At 33.0% G+C, this 21,844-nt stretch overlaps 1 protein-coding gene across 2 annotated transcripts in view; it reads right to left on the bottom strand.

Moving 5' to 3' along the window:
* LOC148276534 (epidermal growth factor-like protein 8) overlaps positions 1–20,061 on the bottom strand; it is a 49,650-nt gene extending 29,589 nt beyond the window's left edge. For both annotated transcript variants that reach the window (XM_088234118.1, XM_088234117.1), the window contains exons 1-2: positions 19,557–20,061; positions 7,904–8,029 (exon numbers count right to left, since the gene is read on the bottom strand). In XM_088234118.1, the coding sequence (XP_088090244.1) occupies positions 7,904–8,029; positions 19,557–19,672 (242 nt within the window). In that variant the 5' untranslated portion in view covers positions 19,673–20,061. The remainder of the gene's footprint in view (positions 1–7,903; positions 8,030–19,556) is intronic.
* Between the last annotated feature and the right edge of the window lie 1,783 nt (positions 20,062–21,844).

Here is a 21,844-nt window from a genome sequence, read left to right as displayed (position 1 = left end):
AGCCTATTATAACGAGTGTCTTAAACTGGTATGGACACTAGACACGTGCTGCAAATGACTCAGGAGAGCCTTAACCCAGGTTGCATCTTCTTCAGACCTGCGGGCTTCCACTGTCCTGGAAGGCTGTCAATGCCAATTATTGGGCTGTATCGACACGAGATTGACGTGAATGAAGACGAGAGTGCTGATTGGCGATTGAAACTCCTAGTCTGGTGATGTCCACATGCTCTACTAAGGAGGGGATGTGAAAAAGACGAATAGTACAGTAAAAAATAGTTATACCTCTTCATTATATTGGCGCATTACAAGGGAGATGAAGAACATTTTATTGAAATGAACATAGAAATCTAGGCATTTACAGGGCTTATGATCTGTCATTGGCTGGTTGTTTATTGATCGTCTAAAAAACACAACTAAAAGGGGAATCAAAATGTTGGTATTTATTTTGAGATTTTGAGAAAGAATCTTAAGAGATACTTCGAAATGAGTTTATTGAATTATTAACGTGGGCTCATGACTATGAAAATCTCTCTATTCAAGAAAATATGTTTTGCTTGTAATATTACTGCGCACTGCACAAATTACTTACATGATGGTATCTCTAACCCGTAAATTATTACAAACCTGTATCTATTGTAGAAGAGTAAAAGTGGATTTACATAATTAAACTATTTTTTAATTTGTGATCGATTGCAGACTCTTGTTAGTAGTTTTAAAGCTTTCATTTTTTTTAAATGCACTATAAAATTATTTTTCTTCCTTTGTAGAATTCATAATAACGTATTGTATAAAGTCATGAAAAAATCAAACTAGAATCATTAACAAAATTACGCAGAATAAACAGTACTCTGTAGTTAAGAAAATGGAACCAGCAAAGATTTGCAGACGTAGATGTGATAAAAGCCTCCAGTTTAAATCATTTAAACGAAGATTGCTGTGGTTGTGCACCGTTTTGGAACAATTTAGCAATAATACATGAAATATTCCTCTTATGCACAACTATAACATATACATCATGCATATTGGTAGTTTAGTAGTCTCAAAAATATGTAATACTCATTAAAATATGGTGGTTTAACTCTTAACCATTTAGTACCCAGTATTTTTAATTTAACGTAAATAAATTTTGTTTGACTATAGCACAATAAGAATGTAGCTACTAAATCAAGAGTGTATACTGCAACAAATATGAATAACAGTATACGGATATCTTTTTAATTTTATTTTGTTTGAATTAATAAAATGCACGTATAAAAATGATTACGCATCGTGCATGTACTGATCATTCCAATTGTTATATCTGTAGATACATGGGTTCCAAGCTACATTATGATGGTAAGTATTAGTAAAAACCTCCACCAACAAGCCACAAAAACCGGCTTGTTTTTTTATAAATTATATTAAGTTTTTATAAGTTATATGTCACTTATGATCAGATTCAGATCTTTTAATTTATTTGAATTAATAATAATTAATTGATATTTACGCATTAGATTAAGAAAATATTTAATCTAACTAATTTTGTGTATAAAAAAATGAATATAGTTAATAATGAATGTATTACGTATATATTCACATATAATTAAATTAAATTTTATTAATTATAATGCGTTGTGTGTAAATGAATAAATATATGTATGTTTGTGCATATTATAAAAAAACTGTATTGATAAACATATTTTGTTTCAATTTAACCTAAAGCGATAATTGCATTGAAAAAAATGTGTAGCCCACCCCTAATTGAATTCCTGGAAAAAGAAAGATGTGACTCTAGAAACTGTAATTCGCGCGAAGCCTACTTTTTTATCTGTTGGTAGTACATTGACAGCATCGCAAAAAGTTCGGCTGTCGAGTGATCGTATTTCTTTTCTTTAATTCTAAAGTTTTTTAAAGTTATCGGTTGAATTCAATATTTGCGAGGGATGTTGTGTATCATCTATGTTCACATCGCGGGATGAAATTAGTACATTAATATAAATTAACGAGTGTCGGTAAATTTTAAGAACGTGGCGACCATTTTTCTTTATAATCATAAAATACTTTCTACTGAAATCAAATAAGTGTAAAATCCTTTTATTTTTTCCTTCGAAACCGATTAAATAATGTGTTTGGAAAAAGTGATGTGTTTGAAAAACAAGCAAGGAGATTTTTTAGTCGTGTCTTCGCGCATGGCAGAACTGACGGCTCGGAGGACATGCGTTTTCAAGCGTCGCTGAACGGGCAAGTAGCCATCTTTTTCTATATTTTGTTTTTGTGTTATAAACAGGGCTATCTTTCCCATAAGGACACGTAAGGGCACGTGGGGTACGAACCCAGGGCCCCCGTCCTGATTCGGTCCTCGAAATTCTAAATAAGTCCGTTTCTAAAAGCCCTAACCTCTGTGTGCCCGTATATATTATATAGCCTAAGGCGGCCCTGGTTGTAAATATTTTAACTGTCATTTTTGTCAATGTGATATTGTGCTTATACCGATCATGGTGGGTTTTGATGTGACAGGATTTTTGTATGTTTTATTTTGTAAAGTACAACATAATAGAAATAAAAATTGTGTTACTTATATTATATGTGCTGATAGTAAATTCTTCCATTGGGCGATTCCATTATAACAAAATCGGCGCTACCTTTCCAGAGCATGATACAAAAAGATAAAAGCCTGTTAACTAAGAAACATTTATGATATTATGCCTACTTATTTTGAAAGCTGATAAATCAATACTGTAAAATAATAAAAAATACTACAGAAACGAATAATAAGAAAGCACAATACATAATGAACATACATAATTACTGCCATCGTACAAGTAAATAGGCGTACTGTCTATCAGGATATTATAAGTTCATAATATTAAAATATAGAATTAATGTAATATTATAAGTTTTGTATTATTAGTTATTTTATGTTATAATGTATAATTTTTATGTGACAACATTTACAATAACAATATTATGTGGAAGATTCTAATTGGACTATATGATATGGATTTATAATACAATTGTATCTTATAATTTATAAGTGTCTGTTGGCTTTCCAATTAAATAAAATAAATAAATAAATATTGCTCTGACTAAACCCTTTTATATTGGTCGGTAAATGGTACAAGATTTTGTGCAGAATTTGGTCCAGTAAATATTGTCTCGCAAATACACAAATTGGATGAAATATGCGGTCATATTCCAAAAAGCAATAACGCCTCCCATTTTCAACCAATATTTGAACAAAGATCTGCGCGCGCATCTGTAACTGTCATCTGTCAACTTCCATTTTCAAGGCGTATGAAGTTTTTTGTTGTTGCTTGTGTGATTTTATTTATTTAATTTGAGTTAAAAGTAACAAATATAATTAAAAAATCAACGTTTTATTTATTGAAAAAACAAAATAAGTATGCAGATATCTACGAGTACCTACATAATGCTTTTTTTAATGTTTTTTGAATTTTATTATTTTCTAGATATGAATATGAAGCATTGTTTTTATTTAACCGAATAGCTAAATAAGAATATTTTAAAACTTAAAACAATAAGAAACAATCATTTTATCACTTTAACGATATTAATGTTTATATTTGTTTATTAATAGGTAACTAACTAACTAACTAACTAACCATCACGCCATTTCCCCAGAGGGGTAGGCAGAGAGGATAGAACGCCACACCACTCTGTCCTGGCACACTTCCTTTGCTTCCTTCACATTCATACATCTTCTCATGCACGCACGTCGATTATTCCGACTTTTCACATGACCACTTTCAAGAATTTGTTGTACTTGATCATGCCATGTCTTTCTCGGCCTTCCTCGACTTCTACAACCAGACACATTCGCATCATAAATCTTTTTAGCCGTTCTTTCATCATTCATTCGCTCCACACGACCGAACCATCGCAAAAGACCTTTCTTAATTTTGTCGATAATGCTTAACTCAGCCTTGCATTCTGCTCTAATTTCGACATTAGGGCACCTATCATACATTGTTTTTCCGCACATTCGCCCGAGGGATCGCATTTCAACAGCATTCGGCAAATAATCGGAAAACTACAAAAATAATAATACTTGTGAACGTTCTATGGAATCTGCCGTAAGTTATCAAAAAATTAATCTATCTCCTTGTCAAACGAATCATCTATTTCCTCGTTATCATAGCAGTCAAACGATTCATTTCTGTGTCATTTTCATCGCAAGTTTTCAGATCATCTTCTAAAATGAAACACTCGTGATAAAGGAAAAGATAAATTATTTCACCACCTGGAATATGTGATTTCATGACTGGCTGTAATGCAATTTGCATGTGAACACGCATTTAATTTAGAACACTGTAATTTTTTTATGTTTTTCATGGCTTTTTTGAAGATAAAACACAATCAATATCTTTACTTTTTTCCGTAATCGCTTTATTTTTAAATTAGTTTTAGTTAGCCTGCCATGCAAGAGGTCTCGGGTTCGATTTCCGACATGGTTGATATGAAATATTTATTTAAAAGGGTGTTTTCACACTAGAATATTTCATAGTCCTTGGACTGGTACTTATTTATTAACGGACATTGTCCATGTATACAATTTATAAGGTTTAAATATCACAATAAAAGAGTAGTTTAAAACATTTAAAGAAAAAAGAAAGAAGCATTGACAAACATAAGGGACATCGAGACAAGATCTGGACTATTTATTTAGTGCTCGTTTAAATCGTTGTAAACTTAAACCAAAAAAGTCCAGATCCTGTCTTGAGTTAACAATACGACAAAGGCGGGTCATTGGAGAATTTAGGCCATAGTTTGTTCTATGCTGATCGATGAACAGTACTTCGTTGTTTCTCAATCTACGAGTCGGAATATTGAATTTTACTTGTCCCAGTAATGATGGAACATCGATTATACCATTTAGTATGCCGAACATATATATGGAGTCAATATTAGTTCTACGTTTTTGTAGACTAGAAATATTTAACATTGACTCTATTTCAGCATAAGAATAATTATCTCTCTCTAGTCCGAGCATCCACGCTATTTTTCATGTGACAAAAATAATTAAGATACGCTGCGATTGGTGTACCAATGCAGTGCCCTCTGCACCATTAGGTGCGGAAAGGGAATGATGATGATGACCTTTTATTTTTTTATTATTTTTTCTTCACATATTGCCCTGTATTTTTCATAGCAAACAGTGTTCTCTTCGTTGATCGTTTTCCTTTCCTTTTTGGTGTATCAGGCCATAATAAAACGTCATGTAGATTGCTTGATGACCCACGAGTATTTTCGGCTTCGGTGTTTGACGGCCCTGGTTCATTCAATTGATCAGTTGTGGATATTTCTAAATTCTTTGGCGCAGGGTTGTTAGTCACTAACAATTTACAGAGAACGAAAATTTTCTTAGTTTGTTTTTCTCTAATATAATTTTATCAACAAACTTGCAATGATTTCTTTGCCAAACTCTTTTCGATAAAACAGTGTCATGAGACTCAATTTCATTGGTTTTATGAATGTTTTTATCTAAACATTTCAAGTAGCATTTGCGTTAAATGAATCCACATGCCTTTCGGAAATAAACTTTTAAGACTTCAGTATGCATATGGTCCAAATGATAAAATTCTTCAATTTGGTTTGTAAACTTGATCGCGGGACACAGAATTCTCTAACAGCAAAGCGTAATAATCCATTATGATCTTTATAATATTTAAGAGCAAGTTCCATACTTCTTGTCGTGTTTTATTAATGATTAGTTCGGCATTTGCGAAAAACTAGGTACTAGTACAGTGATTGACCAACATAAATACAGTGATAAATACAGTCTATTTGTTTATTTGTTTAAATTTAATGTTGTGCACACAGTGCTATGTTAATATAAATCTAGACAATATTACGAACAAAAAATAAACCTAACACAGCACCAATTACGTACACAACACAATATATGAAACAACTATCTAACAGTACAACAAGATGTAAGAAAAAATTGTGCTTTGTGTGAATTTACTAGCGATTGTGTTTTTATTGTTGTGAGTATGAAATGTAGTGCGTGGAGTGAGGTGTATGGAGTGATGTGTATAAGATGTGGTGTTTATGTAGTGTGTATTCTGGTAGTACCTAGTTTAGTATTAATTGTTTCTGTTTATTTTCAAAGAGGCTAAATGATACTAATATTACAGTAACTTTAAACTTTGAAGTAGGGCACACATAAGCAAATTCTCTTATGTGCTCCAATAATAACAATAATAATATTAGTAATACTAAACATTAAAATCTATAAGACTCAGCTTCCGTTTGTAGCAGAGAGCTGAGTCGTTGAAGATGTCTAAATCGTACATCTTCTCAATTTTAGAAAGTTTTCTCAATTTTTCTTCTCAGTCTAATGCACAAATAACTGAATGAAAACAAATTTGAGCATACAGAATATTGAAGACAGATAAAATTCATCGAAACATCAGAACATTAAAAAAAAAAAAAAAATTGTGATCGGCCACCTTCATTGAAATGTACTCAAAATTTAATATAGTTAATGGCCACCTGCATAACACAGCATTTATAAATAAATACACACAATCATCACTTTGAATTTTTTGATTATATTATTGACAGACTGTATTAGAAAAATGAAAACTAAGATTTATTTTGCCAACACAAGATAAAAACAATATTTTTATAAGGTATTTCTGTTAAAAAATATACTCAAAAATTTTATGTAACTAAAATATAATTACTTTTAGACCGGCAGATTACGCCATTTCAAATTTAGACTAAACTTAGGTATCTGGGATCTCAATAAAGACTAAGTATCGAACTTAAATTTGTTTGAATAATTTGAAGATAATAAATTGAACATGAAAGTGGCCGAAGCAAAGTTTTACCGGTACCGATAAGGGCAGGTAAAAAGGTCACAAAAATGTTAATACGATATTGTTATAAATTGAATATTACAACCAGAATTATTAAAAAAAGAATACAATTCTATAAAAAAAGGTTTCAAATAAAATATTTGAATATAAATATTCTTTTAAAAGTATTACCGCAGACACAATTTCACGTAGAAATAAAGGAAAATGTCACAAAAATGTATGTGATTTGAAATGTTGTATTTCTTTTCAAAATAAAAAAAATAAATTCTTCGGCCACTTTCATGATCAATTTATTATCGTCAAATTATTCAAACAAATTTAAGTTCGATACTTAGTCTTTATTGAGATCCCAGATACCTAAGTTTAGTCTATATTTGAAATGGAATAATCTGCCGGTCTAAAAGTAATTATATTTTAGTTACATAAAATATATTTTTTAACAGAAATACCTTAAAATATATCGTTTTTATCTAATTTATGTTTTTATTATTGCGCGATTAAAAAGAACATTCGTTTTAAAATGGCAAAATCGTATGATTTCCACATTTTGAAACGTTGCGATAAACCTAGCATCCCTAATCTCTTTTGGCCAAGCATTAAATACTTTAAGTAAGTTGCCTGAAACCTTCACTTCCCCTCGTAGGATAGCGATGAATTTCCTTACTACGCTTAACATCCCATAACATTTGTATTTGGGCAAAAATTAATTTTTTAATTGAAATATTAATACGATAGTTTTTTAAAATTACTCTTTGCTTTACCGAAAGCTTGTTCAGTACCGTCAATATATGTTGAATCTTTGTCTATCTTCCACGTCTCAATATCGTCCTCATTCCCCTTTTCTGAGCTTTCTGCGTGACATTATATTGATTTTCAGTGCTCAGAACGAAAACACTAGAACAATAATTGATATACGGCAAAACGATTGCTTTAAAAAGTAGATTACTTTTATTTAAACCGAGATTTTTTCATGGTCAATTTAAAAATCCTACCTTTTTAGAAATTTTGTTGTAAAATTGTAATAAGCTTAGACAAAACTTCAATTAAAAATAAAACATTGCTAAATATAAATCACTTACCGAACTCCTTGACATATTTGATTATTGTGACATCTCTGTGAATAAGGCTTGAACAATGTTTTTGGATGAGCCTGCACCAGTTTGGCGTGTTTATTCACGTCTCTTTGGGAAGAACAAACATGTCTCCTGGAATTTAAAAAGAAAAAGTTAGTTGTTAGCTGATTGATTATTTGAACAAAGCTTCGTGTTTTCGAATCTACACAGAGATGAGATCCATCTGTGAACCTCGCCGTTTACACCCAAGTTTAAAAGTTTTCTCATAAAAATTATGTGATCCACTCGGTCGAAAGCTTTTTTGAAGTCTGTGTAGATTATATCAACCTGCTCGAGTTTGTCCATGCAAAAAAAGAAATAATCTTTCAACTCTTTCAAGTCGGAGATGGTGGATTTACCTTTAAGAAGCCCATGTTCTTGAGGAGGTATTCCTTTAACTATCATTTGATAAATACGAGAAAAAAACTGTTTTTTCGCACATTTTACTAAAAGTATTAACTATAGAAATACCTCTTTAATTAGAAATCTTTGGTAAAATATAAGCATCTTTCCATTTCAGGGGAAAATATCCTTGCTTGAGAGATAAATTAATTATTATATTGAGAGGGATACATAACGATTTTGCACATTTTACAATAAAATATGGAGGCACTCTGTCACTTTCAACACCTCCATTTACTTCGAGTGTAGACAATAGCTTGCCTACCTCCCTTTTAGTATTTTCGATTTTATGTATTAAACTGCCATCTTCACAATATGGCGGTGCAAGATTTTCTCCGGAAAAATTCCGTATAAAGTGAAAGGTTTGCCGAAGATAGATCTATAGAAATCATTAAACCCTTGACAGACTAACCACTGTCATATTTTTTATCACTATCCTCGACGGATTTAGGGTAAGCAGAGCCACCGCGACGTTCTTTTAAATATGACTAGAGTTGCTTGGGGTTTGATTTGATGTTATTTTGTATCGATACAACTTTTTTTTTAAAGCAGTCTTCCTGAAGTAATTTTTGCCGATGACGCAACAAAGCAAACTCGTCGTATTTGAGAAGGTATTTGAGAAGGAGGAGAAGGAACTTTATTTTTTTCTTTAATTATATTTAACAAAGAGTAGCCAAACTAAGTGGGATATGAACGTTTGCGATTACGTGTGTCAAGAGGAATGTGTGTTACAATCAATTCATCAATATAATATAAAGCCTGGAGACGGTATCCTCCAACGATAAGCCGAAGAATTGTTGAATCCAGTTTATTTCAAACAAATTTTCATTAGTCAGATCGATGATAAGAGTTTAATGAAATCCGATTTGTTTCTTATATGGATTCGTAATGATTCGTCGGATTTTCTTGCATAAATATTACAATTCCTCGCCCAGATATAATTGAACTTAAAAAAATAACACAATAATCAACAATCTTTAAAAAAAAACTTGCTTGTCGGAATCAAATGGACGTAAACAAAAATCTTCTTGGATACACCGGGTAGGACAATATTTGCTGATGAGACATTTTTCCGTTTCAGAAATCCAGATAAAATATTGTCTTTAAGCTGTCCGTTTTTCAATTAGCCAAGTATGGATTTTAGACGTCCGCCCTCTGGTTTAAAAGATTGCACGCGATGTGCAAACTCAATATCATCGGGCTTCAGAAACACTCTCAAGCTTAGCAGTCCTCATCAGGATATCAAAGGGTGAATCATCGCTCATTTCCGGTACTCCTCTTATTTACTCGGAGCCTTTGTGATGTACACCGAACTGGTTTTCTAGCTCGGTAATACATACCTGGGGCTGTAAAAGTTTGCCTTCAAGTTCTGTAATTTTGTAATTTACATCGAAAGCAAATGAATCTAGCGCAGCGCTAACTTCGTATTTAATTACTTTCTTTATTTTTAACATCAAGGAGCTAATTGATTTCTCGATCATCGATTTCATCAATTCACCCAGTCTTTCCCCAAGAGCCGAAGCTATGATTTGTGGGGCATGTATCGTCAAGGGCACTAGGCGAGAAGATTGTGCAGAAGGTGACGTAGAAAGTTGACTTGTAATCACACGAGGGCTCGAAGATCTAGAGCGTGGTTCCTGCAGTTTGCATGATTGACACTTCCAATTCGCGCGTGAAATTTGGAACATTCTTTTAAAAATAGTAGAGTAAGTACCCAAAAATGAATGGTGCGCGCTCACATAGCATCAGCACTTTAGAGTCCTCGTTGGGCTCATGTTTTTTAAGCAAATTTTGCAATTCATGATGTTTATTAACAATGGGTGATTTGGATAGTTTTGTGGTATAGTTGTCGACGCCTTGTAAATTTTGGTCTGCAATTGTATTAGCGCGAGCCAAATGACGACACCGTCAACCAATAGCAGTGCGTAGCAACCGAACAGATCTTGAAACAACTGTCAAAAACCTTTTTCTTCAAACACCGTTTTTTTTAACGTTTTCACTTGCTAAAAAAAACAGTTTCCCAGTGCAAATGATGGCAAATTTTACAGAAGAGTTAATTTATTACGATGGTAAGCACTTTTCGGATAAGTCATGAATAAAGTTTTGTTTTATTTTTAATTTATAAGTGACAAATGTCATTTTTCGCGGGTACAATTGAATTTATATAAACTTTGCTGTTTTTTTGCACGAAAGAATTTGAGCTCATTAAACACACGCACACTTCGCACACTTCCACCGAATAAGTACATAGGTAAAAACAATGTTACATTTTTTCACGGTACTTATTACTGATTTTATGTTCTGTTAATTTTATAATAACAAGACGACGTTTGGCAGGCAGGCATGTTGACGAATGATTACATTTGATATGAAATTACCCATCATCCGGTGTAAGTAAGTATGACACGGAAAAACAACAACATTCAATGACGTCACGTAAAACTATTTTTAAAATAATGATATAATTATCAACAATGTTTTAAGACTATCCAAATTCTTGTAGACAATAACTGGATTAAACCGCCTTGGTTATTACAACAGAGATGAAAAATATTTTATAGAAGCGAGTGTGCAAGTCTAGGCATTTACAGGTCTTATAACCTGTCACACTGTGTAACATTCCAGATGAAATAATTGAAAGAATATAGTTGTTCAAACATAGACAGAATGGTAAATATTTTTAAAGATAGGATAGTATTTTCATAGACATATTTATATCGCAACAGAGATGAAGGTATTATATGGGAAGCAACGAAATTCAAGGTCTGTGGTATATCACTTTACCCACTAAGACTACTTTTTAATGACTTTTTTGCGTACGTTTTATTATTTTAAATTTTTGTTCTTCTTTACGTGTCATGTCGGGTCTCTCCTGACGTTGACGACCACTCGAGAGAAAGCTTCCCTATCCTGAGCAGTGCGAAACAGCTCCTCCAAAGATCTTATCCTGGTCCATGCTCGGATGTTTCGAAGCCAGGAAAGCTGTTGTCTTCCGACCCCTCTGCGTCCTTCGATCTTCCCGTTCATGACAAGCTGAAGTATGCCATATTTATCACCTCTCAACGCATGGCCAAAATATGATATCTTAGGCGGTAAACAGTTCTCTATTAGTATTGCCTCTACTCGTTGTCTCCGTTGTCTCATTGTCGGTTATCATATCGGCCCAAGATATTCTGAACATTCTACGGTCGATCCACATTTCAAATGCTTCAAGGCGGTTATAATATTAAATTTTAGAGTCCACGCCTCTACACCGTACAGTAAGACAGACCGTATATAACTTTTGACCATTTTTTGTCTCAGATTAAGGTTTATATTATCGTCACAAAAAAGGTTTTTTATTTTGTTAAATGCTGTTTGGGCCGCTTCTATTCTGCATTTTATCTAAACGTCGGGATCTGGATTCTCAACGACGATAATGCCCGAGTACCTAAACTGTTTCAATCTCTCAATATTGACACCCTTTAGTTGAAGATTTACATTTGAACGACTCTCTTGGCTAAAACCATAAGTTTAGTTTTGTTTCCATTAATATTTAAGCCCAAACGTTCACCGACGGAGTCAATCTTATCAAGCAGTTCTTGAAGGTCTTGTACATTGTCTGCAATTAGAACGGTGTCATCTGCACATCTAATATTATTGATGGCTACACCGTTTACGTTCACACCGAGATTTGTATCGGTCAGCGCTTTTTCGAAGACCGAGTCAGAGTACAGGTTAAACAAAGTAGGCGAGAGAACACAACCCTGTGGGACCCCTCGCTGAATGGGAATACTTTGTGAAGTATTTCCATTTTCCAGTTTAATAATAGCGCTTTGGTTCTAATATGGGTGTTTTATTATTCTCTCATCCTTCTCGTTATTTTAATCAAATCTGTGTGTTTTACTCTGTCTAATGCTTTCACATATTATGAATATTATCACAATTATTTGCACCACTATATGCCAGAAGGCCCAATTACAGTGGTGAATCACCGCAATGGGAAAAATCATATTTAATTGTTGCGTTCTCATCGGAAATCGACCCCGAAATCTTTAATGCGACAGTCAAGCTTAGACATTGCACCGCGTAGGCTGCCACTATCATAATCATTGTGTATCTGAATCAATTTTACTACGGTAAACGGCTGTAGTACTGACCAATTTCATGGCTAAACCCTTTGCTCTCTGATGGTACAAATCGGTGTAAAATAACTCCTATATCTCTTACATGAAAATGCATTTAATGTAACTACTCACTGTCGGTACATATTTGGACATTTTTAGTAGTCTAGGCAATTTCGGCAAAAAGGGCAACTCTGGGATTAGTTTTGCGTCATCCTGTCACCCATAAAAGGGAAATATCAGGCTTTTTAAAATTTATCTTTAAAGTAATAAAGGTCCATAAAATACTATTCACTAAAAAAAAAATTTCGCTAATTATTATTAGCATAAAAAATATATTTAAATTTGTAATTTTGATTCCCGCAAAAACGGCCATTACATTGGCCACGCCCCTAATTCATCACGATTCATGTTTATTTGTTTCCGGCCGTTAAAATTATTTACTTTGAACATTATTAAGAATATTGACGTCACAACAACCAAGGTCAAACATGTCACGTTTTTCTTGCAACGTATTTTATGAAATTTATTTTTCACATTTATGTATGAAAACATTTTTCCACAATTTCCATATTGATTTTGAAACTACAATTAATTATTCTAAATCCATTTAATATATTTTTATCGGTATTCGTAGTATGTGATATTTCCCTATACATCTTAACAATCCTCAATTTTGTAATTATGATAGCAAATAAGCTCTTTTTTTACCTCTATAATAGAGTAAAAACTCGTGTTTAATGAGGGAGTTTGATTTACTTTAATTTTTATTTTCTAAACAAGTTCCTTAAAATAATAAATACATTATGTATGTTCAGAGAACGACTATTTTCAAATTCGAACTTTTTAAGAATCGATATTTTTTATTATAGATACCCTTCGAAGTAAAAAAATTATTAGACACGGAAACCGTTAAGTAGGTATGACGAGTACGAGTATAATTCCTAAAAAAATGGGTGTGTCCACCTACCCCAATTAAAGTTTGAAAAATCCATTTTTCGTTTTGATTTTTTCCCAAAATAAAAGAAAACAGTCCGTTTTTTGGGAATATAAATATGTTCGTATCGGAAAAAACTCGTTTTATAAAAATAACTAATTTTTGAAATTACAAAATCACTCAAAGTTAGTGGTTAGTAGTTTTGGCGAAAAAGAAATGAATCAACATGTTTTGCGTCCGCAAATCTATACGATGATGTGAAAACTCAATTTACCATATTTTGAAAGTAGTCAACTTTGGAAGAGAACCCTACAATTTCGTTTATTTTCAAAAGAGTTGTTTGTACAAGGTTACCCTTTATTTAAAATGAATTTAAATAAAAGTATATATACTCGTACCTATATCATCATCATCATTCCCTTTCCGCACCTAATAGTGCGGAAATAATAGAGCACTGCATTGGTAAACCTTGATCATTTTTTGTACATGAAGTTAAGATGATCAGTCTTACGCTTCAGGTACCAGTCCAGGGACTATGAAATATTCTCGTGTGAAAACACCCTTATAAATAAATATTTCAAATCAACCATCCAAAAATCATTTCTATATAACGGACCTAAACTATACAACCTGATACCGTCTTTTTGGAAATCTGATAAACCATCAGTTTTGAAAAGAAATTTAAAAATTTGGTTGACAGACATTGGAAGTAAGGAATCGGAGAATTTATTGAAGATAGTAATCTAAATATTATGCTATCCCATTGAATCATATATAAATTTATTGTATTTTCGCATGTGCATATATATCGTGTATGAATGTGTGTATATATATGTATATGTATGTATATGTGTGTATATATGTATGTATGTGTATATGTATGTACGAAGTATGTATGCTTTATATTTGTGTATATGTATGTACGAAGTATGTATGCTTTATATTTGTGTATTTAATTGTATTTTTACATTTAATGTAAACTTAAATTTTTTTTCTTTTCTTCTCTTTTGGGCTATAACTGTTTTTTTTTTTATTTCTTCAATATAGTTTTTTTTATTTATAGGAAAAATATTCGTAAACCATATTTGCCGCAACAAATCGGTTTCTTAGAACAGGCATTTGCCCATATAGGAACCGATTGCAACATTAGGCGTATTAATATTTCTGGCTTGCCGACCCTTCATATACTGAGCCTACTCCTAGTACTAGCAGAATTTTGCCAGAGTGTTTTTTGTGCCATTTTGTAACATTGTATGTATAAACTAATAAATAAAATAAATAAATAAATAAAAATGTCGGGAATCGAACCCGAGTCCTCTTGCGCGGTAGGCAACGCGGTGACCACTACACCACGAGGCCGACATATATACCTATATATTATACATAATAATATCACTAAAGGTTTTAGCTCTTTAACTTCACAAAAATCATCTGATGGAAGAATTGAAGAAATATGGATGTTCAAACATAGGCAAAATGCCAATGTTACACAGTGTGTAAAGTGGCCACTCAAACCAGACAATAACATGCCATAGCCCCTGCCCAGACTTACATATTAACTTTAAATCTAAATATCATATGAAACCAATATCTCAACAGAAACGTAGAAAATATTGGGAACGTAGAAATCTAGGCATTTACAGAGTATATGACCTGTTATTGGCTGGTTGAGCATTCACCATTCTGTCTTGATACACAAGCCAATGACAGTAATAAGACTTTCCCATCTCTGTTGTAATATTTCTAAATAAAGTTTGTACAAATATTTCAATAATGCCGGCTCTCGTGGTGTAACGGTTAAGACTTTTGACTCGCACACGGACGGTTCCGGGTTCGGTTCCCGCTGAGATCACAAAAATCACGAAAAAGATTTTTCGCAGCCTGGGTTTTCTGTGCTGTAATTCACCACTGTATTTGGACCACCCGGCCTGTTGTGGTGCAAAAAGTAATAATCAAAATAATTCAATAATAATAATTTGACGCAGTAAATGGTCAATGCAATTAGTGAAGTGGTAATAATTACCCTTTATTCTAATACGCAGAATAATTATTATTATGTATAAATAAATGCAGACGCAGAATAAATTATTAAGCAGATAGAAATTTCCAAGCAATTTTTTTGTCTGCGAAACATTCAAATTGGCACCATTGCCTTGCGCTTATTTGAATTTCACAATTAGGTCACTGAAATAAGTACATCGTGCACATTTTTACGATCGTAATATTGATTTGTTTACCTCGCTGTCTAATGGTTAGCGCGTTTGCTTACCGCGAATGAGGTCCCAGGCTCGATCCACGACAACTATCTGTGGGTAACTCCCGAGGAAAAACGGCGTTGCGTTGTTGTGTTACTGTTGAATATTTTTTTTTTTAAATGCACTCACTAATGACCCATCCCAGTCACAATCCATCCTCCTAGTGATTTCAAATATCTATGTGGTCTTAAAACCAAAAATATTAATGGCATCCTTTTTTTAAATTCAAATTCAATAAATAATAAAAGCGCAATGATCATTATGCCATTGTTATTTCTGAAAATATTTAAAAGAAAATGACGCAAGTGAGTAAACTTTATGTGCCTTTGTTTTAATAACTGAATGATCGTTCACTGATATTGCGGGTGTGTGTGAAACGGGTCGCCTGTAAAATACTTTTATTTAGATGTGTCACTATTATTCCCGAGGTACGAAGTATTTATTTATTTATTTCACAGTTTTAAAATGCAGAGTTTCTTTGTCTCAGGTCCCGACTAGCTAGGAAATTCCTGTATTTAGGAAAGACTTTTTTTTTACATGTTTTTTTTTTTAATGTCATTAAATGATTATTAATAAATTCAAAGAACAACAATTACATCAAAAAAATTCAATATAAATATAAATTAGAAAACAAGCAGGTTATAATAATAAAAATTCAATCATAAACATAAATTACAAAATATACCATTAATAGTTAAGAAATGAGACATAAAAACTGTAAATTAGAAAACATACCGATAATATTAAAAATTGAAGAATAAAAAAAATCTAAAATACAGCATTGATAATTAAGAAATTAAACATAAATGTAAATTGGAAAACACTCCGATAATAATAAAAATTGAAGCATAAATATAAATTTGAAAATATACCGATAATAATAAAAAAATGGAAGAACAAATATAAATTAGAGAATATACCATTTATAATTAAAAAAATAAACAAACGTAGAAATACTAGTAATAATAATATAAAGAAAACAAATGTAAATGAATAAACATAAAAAGTAAAAATAAAATATAAATAAAACAATAAGGAGATATTTGGCAATTAAAAGCAACACAATTTTTAGCCATGAAAATAATTTACAGGATGTAAAAAGGTCTACCCTTTATCCACTTGCTCACCTTCTTTTTTTAAACATTGTGACTGACGGACGCCTTTATGCCAATAGTATACAAAGAGGATAGAATTCCATTCCACCACATCAATGTATATATTCATTCCTATTTATCTGCACATTGTCTCCCTCGCATTTTCACATGTTTGAACACCATGTTTGATTGTCGAAACTCTAGAAAAGTTCGATGAGATCATCGTCATACTTAAAGTGCATAGAGCACTGCTTTTTTTTGTTTATTTAAAGAAAACAACAGCCATTGTAACAAAAATACAACTTTTACAAAAAAATATATATAAGTCAATTAAAGTTTTCTATAAATTCCTCGTCCTTTAATACGTATACTAACATAATGTACTTTTATTCAAGTAAATACAACCCTTATCTCCTCATTAAAAAACATCCGCTATTTTTAATTAATTAGGTTTTTTCTTGTATGTATCTTTTGATGTACAAATTTTTGACCAACTCTTTTTTTTACTAGTCTGTTTTTGGGTTGGCTGGAGGATGGTTGATGTTGTTGGCTTTCAGCAATAATTCCGCCAAAGTACTATTATTTGTACTTGAAGATTTAAAATAAATAAATACAGAGCAAAAAAAACTTACTTCTGTAAACTCACTTCGTATCAGCTCATTAATAAAAAAAAATAAAAAAATAACACGCATGAAAATGTAAAGTTCAACTCGATCTTGAAAAACATTTTTGTCAACGGGTCCACATGGGTTTTTTTTCTTTTGGCGGCCTCCGTGGTGTAGTGGTCAAGACGCTTGACTCACGCATGGAAGGTTCCGGGTTCGATTCCCGGTGAGAACATTAAAAAAAAAACTAAAATGTGATTTTTCTCAAGCCTGGGTGTTCCGTGATCTAATTCACCACTGTAATTGGGCCTCCGGCCTGTTGTGGTGCAAAAAATAAATAAATTCGCCAGTTCAGAGGTATTGCAGCATTAACAACACCTTCATTGTTTATTTATTATTATTTTTATTTTGAATCTTGAATTAGGCCACCCAGAAACATATTTTTATGTGTGCTTTAATAATAACAATGTACATATATTTCATTAATAAGTTGTTTAACACACATTTCTTAACCTTCAGTTCGAATTTTGATTTTTTTCTTTCATCGTAAATTTTTTTTCCCGTCATAATATTTTTTTGCTGTCTTGTATAAAACTGAATTTTGTTACTTCACCTTTTTTTCTAAACGGGAGTCTGATTTTTACATTTTCTCTGGTATTGTGATCATGTTCACGTTGGCTTTGATCGATCCATTTAAACGAGTATTTTATACCAACTTTGCCAGGTATCGAACCCAAGCATCATAGGCAAACACGCCAACCATTGCACTACGAGATCGACTTATTTACAAACGATTTTACTAATAAAAATTTATTCAGAACTCTTTTAAGGAAGCATTCAGAAAAAAAGTGCTTAATAGAACATAGAACATCATCTTATTTTTTTTAAAGGGGGAATAGAATATTACATCTTACGCTTAAGTACTCCAATTGCACTGAACATCCATTCTTCGTTAGACGATGGTAAGATGATCAGTACTCGTAATATGAAACCTTTGAAACTATGGAAAATCAGGAATCGAACGCTTTCCACTTACCACTACGCTACGAAAAAGCTCTTATCTCTACACCACGAGACGGACAGTAATGGTACTCAGAATCAGGAAAGTGCGTATCCAGGTGGATGAAGAATACAGTTTTGTATGAGAACCAGAGTGTTTTTCACTCGATGGTTACTTTCGTGTAAAAATACAAAAATAGGAAATTAAGCGGATTAAAGTCCACCTCGCAGTGTAGTGGTTGGCGCGTTTGTCTACCATGCTTGAGGTCCTGGGTTCGATTCCCAGTTCTTCGACCCTCTCGATGCAAAATAATTGTCTTCAAGGTGTTTTTTAAGACTGATGTAGCGTGTGATCGAGATACGCTGCATCTGGTGTTTGATGCAGTGTCCTATACACCATCAGTTGCGATGAATAAGGATATATAATATTCTATAAATTTTCCCTCTTAAATTTAAATGAGTCTTACAATTCTTTTGTGTTCTAAAACAGGTGTTTAGTCCAATAAAAGGGCATTAAAAAGGCTTTAAATGTCTAGAATATAATATTCCCTTATTCGAAAACCTCTCGGATTTTGTTGATTGCTGTATGTAATATATTTTATTTTTCTCATGAAATGTGATGGTTAAAAAAAGTCAGTAACGCAAGTAAATAAATAAATATTAGTAAGCTTTAGATAAATTTACTATTAATTAAATTAAATTAATTATGGATAACTTATATAGCGCCATTTTCGTAATAAAATACCTCAAGGGCGCTTTACATGGTGATTCTATTGTTAAGTTAATTTAATTGAAGCTTTTGAATTTGTAATTTAATTAAAATAATTTATTTTGTTGTCACGTGCTACGGATTTATTCAAATGATTTAGAGAACAAGTGGGTTTTAAGTTTTTTCCGTTTGTTTAATGTTTAATTAGTGACGATATAGTATAATTATTTATTTATTAAAGAAATTAAAAAATCAGTATTGATATCAGTATTAACAGTACAAGTAACGTAAACTTACTTTCTAGAAAAAAATGTCGGGACAAGTTATGCACAGGTAAAAAGATTTGTAACAACCCAAAACAACAAGTGAGTTTTTATGACTGTTTAAATTAAATAAGCTTTTTGTTAGTGAATAAATAAACGCTTTTCCGAACGTCAATCCGGTGTGCGGGTGTCGCGTGCACCGATAATTTGATGTGGCAAAAAGCCCTAACTAAGAAGTCAATAAAAATCTCACCCGGCATGGTATTTAGTATAGGTCCAATTATTGTTGTAGTGGGCGCTGCAGAAGCCGCACAGAAGCCACAACACTAGGCCAGGAAAGAAAGTCTTCTTGCCGCCCATTGCTACCATCGTCTTCTTGCGTTGCCCTTCAGCGGGTCAATGAGTACTCCGACAGCTTCTGGATAACTGTTTATGTTCCAGCGATATACAGCATTTATCGGTATCCTTTATCGGGTCGTTAACGAGAAGGAAAGCGGGATTTATTCGAGATAGGCTGGTTGATTTTTTATCGATCGGTAATGCTCAATCGTACAAACTCGGTAGGCTTGTTTAGTATCAGTCGACGTCAGTGCTGAACGGGACGCGCGACAAATGCGATCACTTAACGGATAAACAGGAGTCAGAATGATTTACGCGCCTTGCTTTTTCCCGATCGTTTTTCCCGAAGGAGATTGAACCATGGTATAAATAATCCGAATGTTCCGGCGACCGACGCGGTCAGGAATGCCTTTTCAACTGACGCGTCCGCGGCGAGACGGCTGTTGCATTCTTAACTTTACTTCATTATTCGCGTAAGTACCGACCCGGGGCACCGCGCCCGAAGCGACTAGCCGTCTCCCGCTCGTCGCGCGCGCTCCGCGTTCCTAGTTCGGCCCGTTTGCCGAACGACTCCTGCGGAGTACTGCGGGGTATCACACTTCTCTCGCGTAGGAAGCACCAGTGCCGCCCCGTTAAGCGACTTTACCTCGACTTTAAATTAATATTGTTAGTTTTCTCTTGTTTGCTGACTTTATCAGTAGCCGACTAGGGGAGTTGATTAATCGACGCATTCTCTTCGCGAGCTGTGCTGGGCAAAACGCACTCGGTTAATATTTGCGAGGAATAAAGTATTCGCATACATCAGATGTTAAAAAATAATACGTGACCAAATTTTGATTCGCTGGCACTGCCATTAAGTGCATGGGATTTTGTATAGGTACACGTTTTAATGTATCTGTTAGCCAAATTTTTTGAGAAAATTGTTCTTTTAATGTTGGTTCAATGAGCCTTCATCGTCCATACCCGAGGGCAGGACCCCGTATCAGGGGCGAACCGCGTATAGAAGCTATTTTGCGCAGCTTACCATTATATTAGACTAACCATAATAATGTTTTACTGTAACTGTATGTACTGAAAAACAAATAAATGATTAGAGTTTATTTTTGATCATTTCCACCGTTTGTATTTTTATCATAATATAAATATTAATATTAATAAAGCGCGCCTAGCGCCTGCGGTAAGCCAAGAAACTAGCCGATTATTCCAGCTTATTTTTTCATACAAATAAGTATACTATATTTTGAATGTCTTAACCCAAGTGCGGGTTTTTCTCCTAGATTAAACTTGCAGATTACACAAATTATTTAAAGATTCTTGTAATAAAATAAATAAAACAACTTTGTTTTTAACCACTATTTTTTTTTTCACCGACCGCTTTCAAAGCAATCAAGCTTCTTTGTCAAGGTTTACGTAACTAATCTAACCTAACCTAACCTAACCTAACCTTGACAAAGAAGCTTGTTTGCTTTGAAACCGGTCGGTGAAAAATACGAATTAGTGGTTAAAAACAAAGTTGTTTTATTTATTTTATTATAGTGAATAATCACAAAGTTAGTGCTTCAAATATAAACTTTATATGAAGATTCTTGATTTGGAAAAAAGTATTTCAATATTTTTTCTTAAGGGCTATTTTTCTCTGAGTTGGTACTTTTGACATAAGACCATAATTTCTTTCATGCGTCATATTGCAGGGCATTTGACGCTCGACGCGGCCGTTTTTAGCACTATTAATTTCTAGAACGATTCGGCCTGTTGACATTGAATTGTCAATTGACAATTGAATACTTACCCAATATTGACTGAACCCATAGTGCTATTTTTTATAAATTTTTTAATGAGTTATGTATTGAAGTAATGGATAATATATCTATGTAATTTAATATATAACGAAGTTACGTCGTTTGAGTTGATTTTATGGATGATAGTTGTTGTATCACACAGAACCACAGAAAATATTAATTTATCGTGTATATATATTACTTACATTATATTATGTACCTTCTATGTAGGTACAAACATATGATATTTTTTTATAGCTTACCTGTAAATAAAATCACCATTCGCCACTGCCCCGTATAGCACTTCATGATCGCACTCTTTATTTGCCCGAACCACTAATTACTTACGTAGGAGCTTTCGTAAGCCCCTTTTAGGCGATAATAATCGATCATATTTTGACGGAAAATAACAGGTTTTTAGCCT

Source organism: Micrasema longulum, unplaced genomic scaffold (assembly GCF_059751315.1).
Source record: "Micrasema longulum isolate JH-2025_06_02 unplaced genomic scaffold, ASM5975131v1 h1tg001205l, whole genome shotgun sequence".
Taxonomy (NCBI): Eukaryota; Metazoa; Arthropoda; class Insecta; order Trichoptera; family Brachycentridae; genus Micrasema; species Micrasema longulum.
This window is presented reverse-complemented; position numbering and strand designations above follow the sequence as displayed.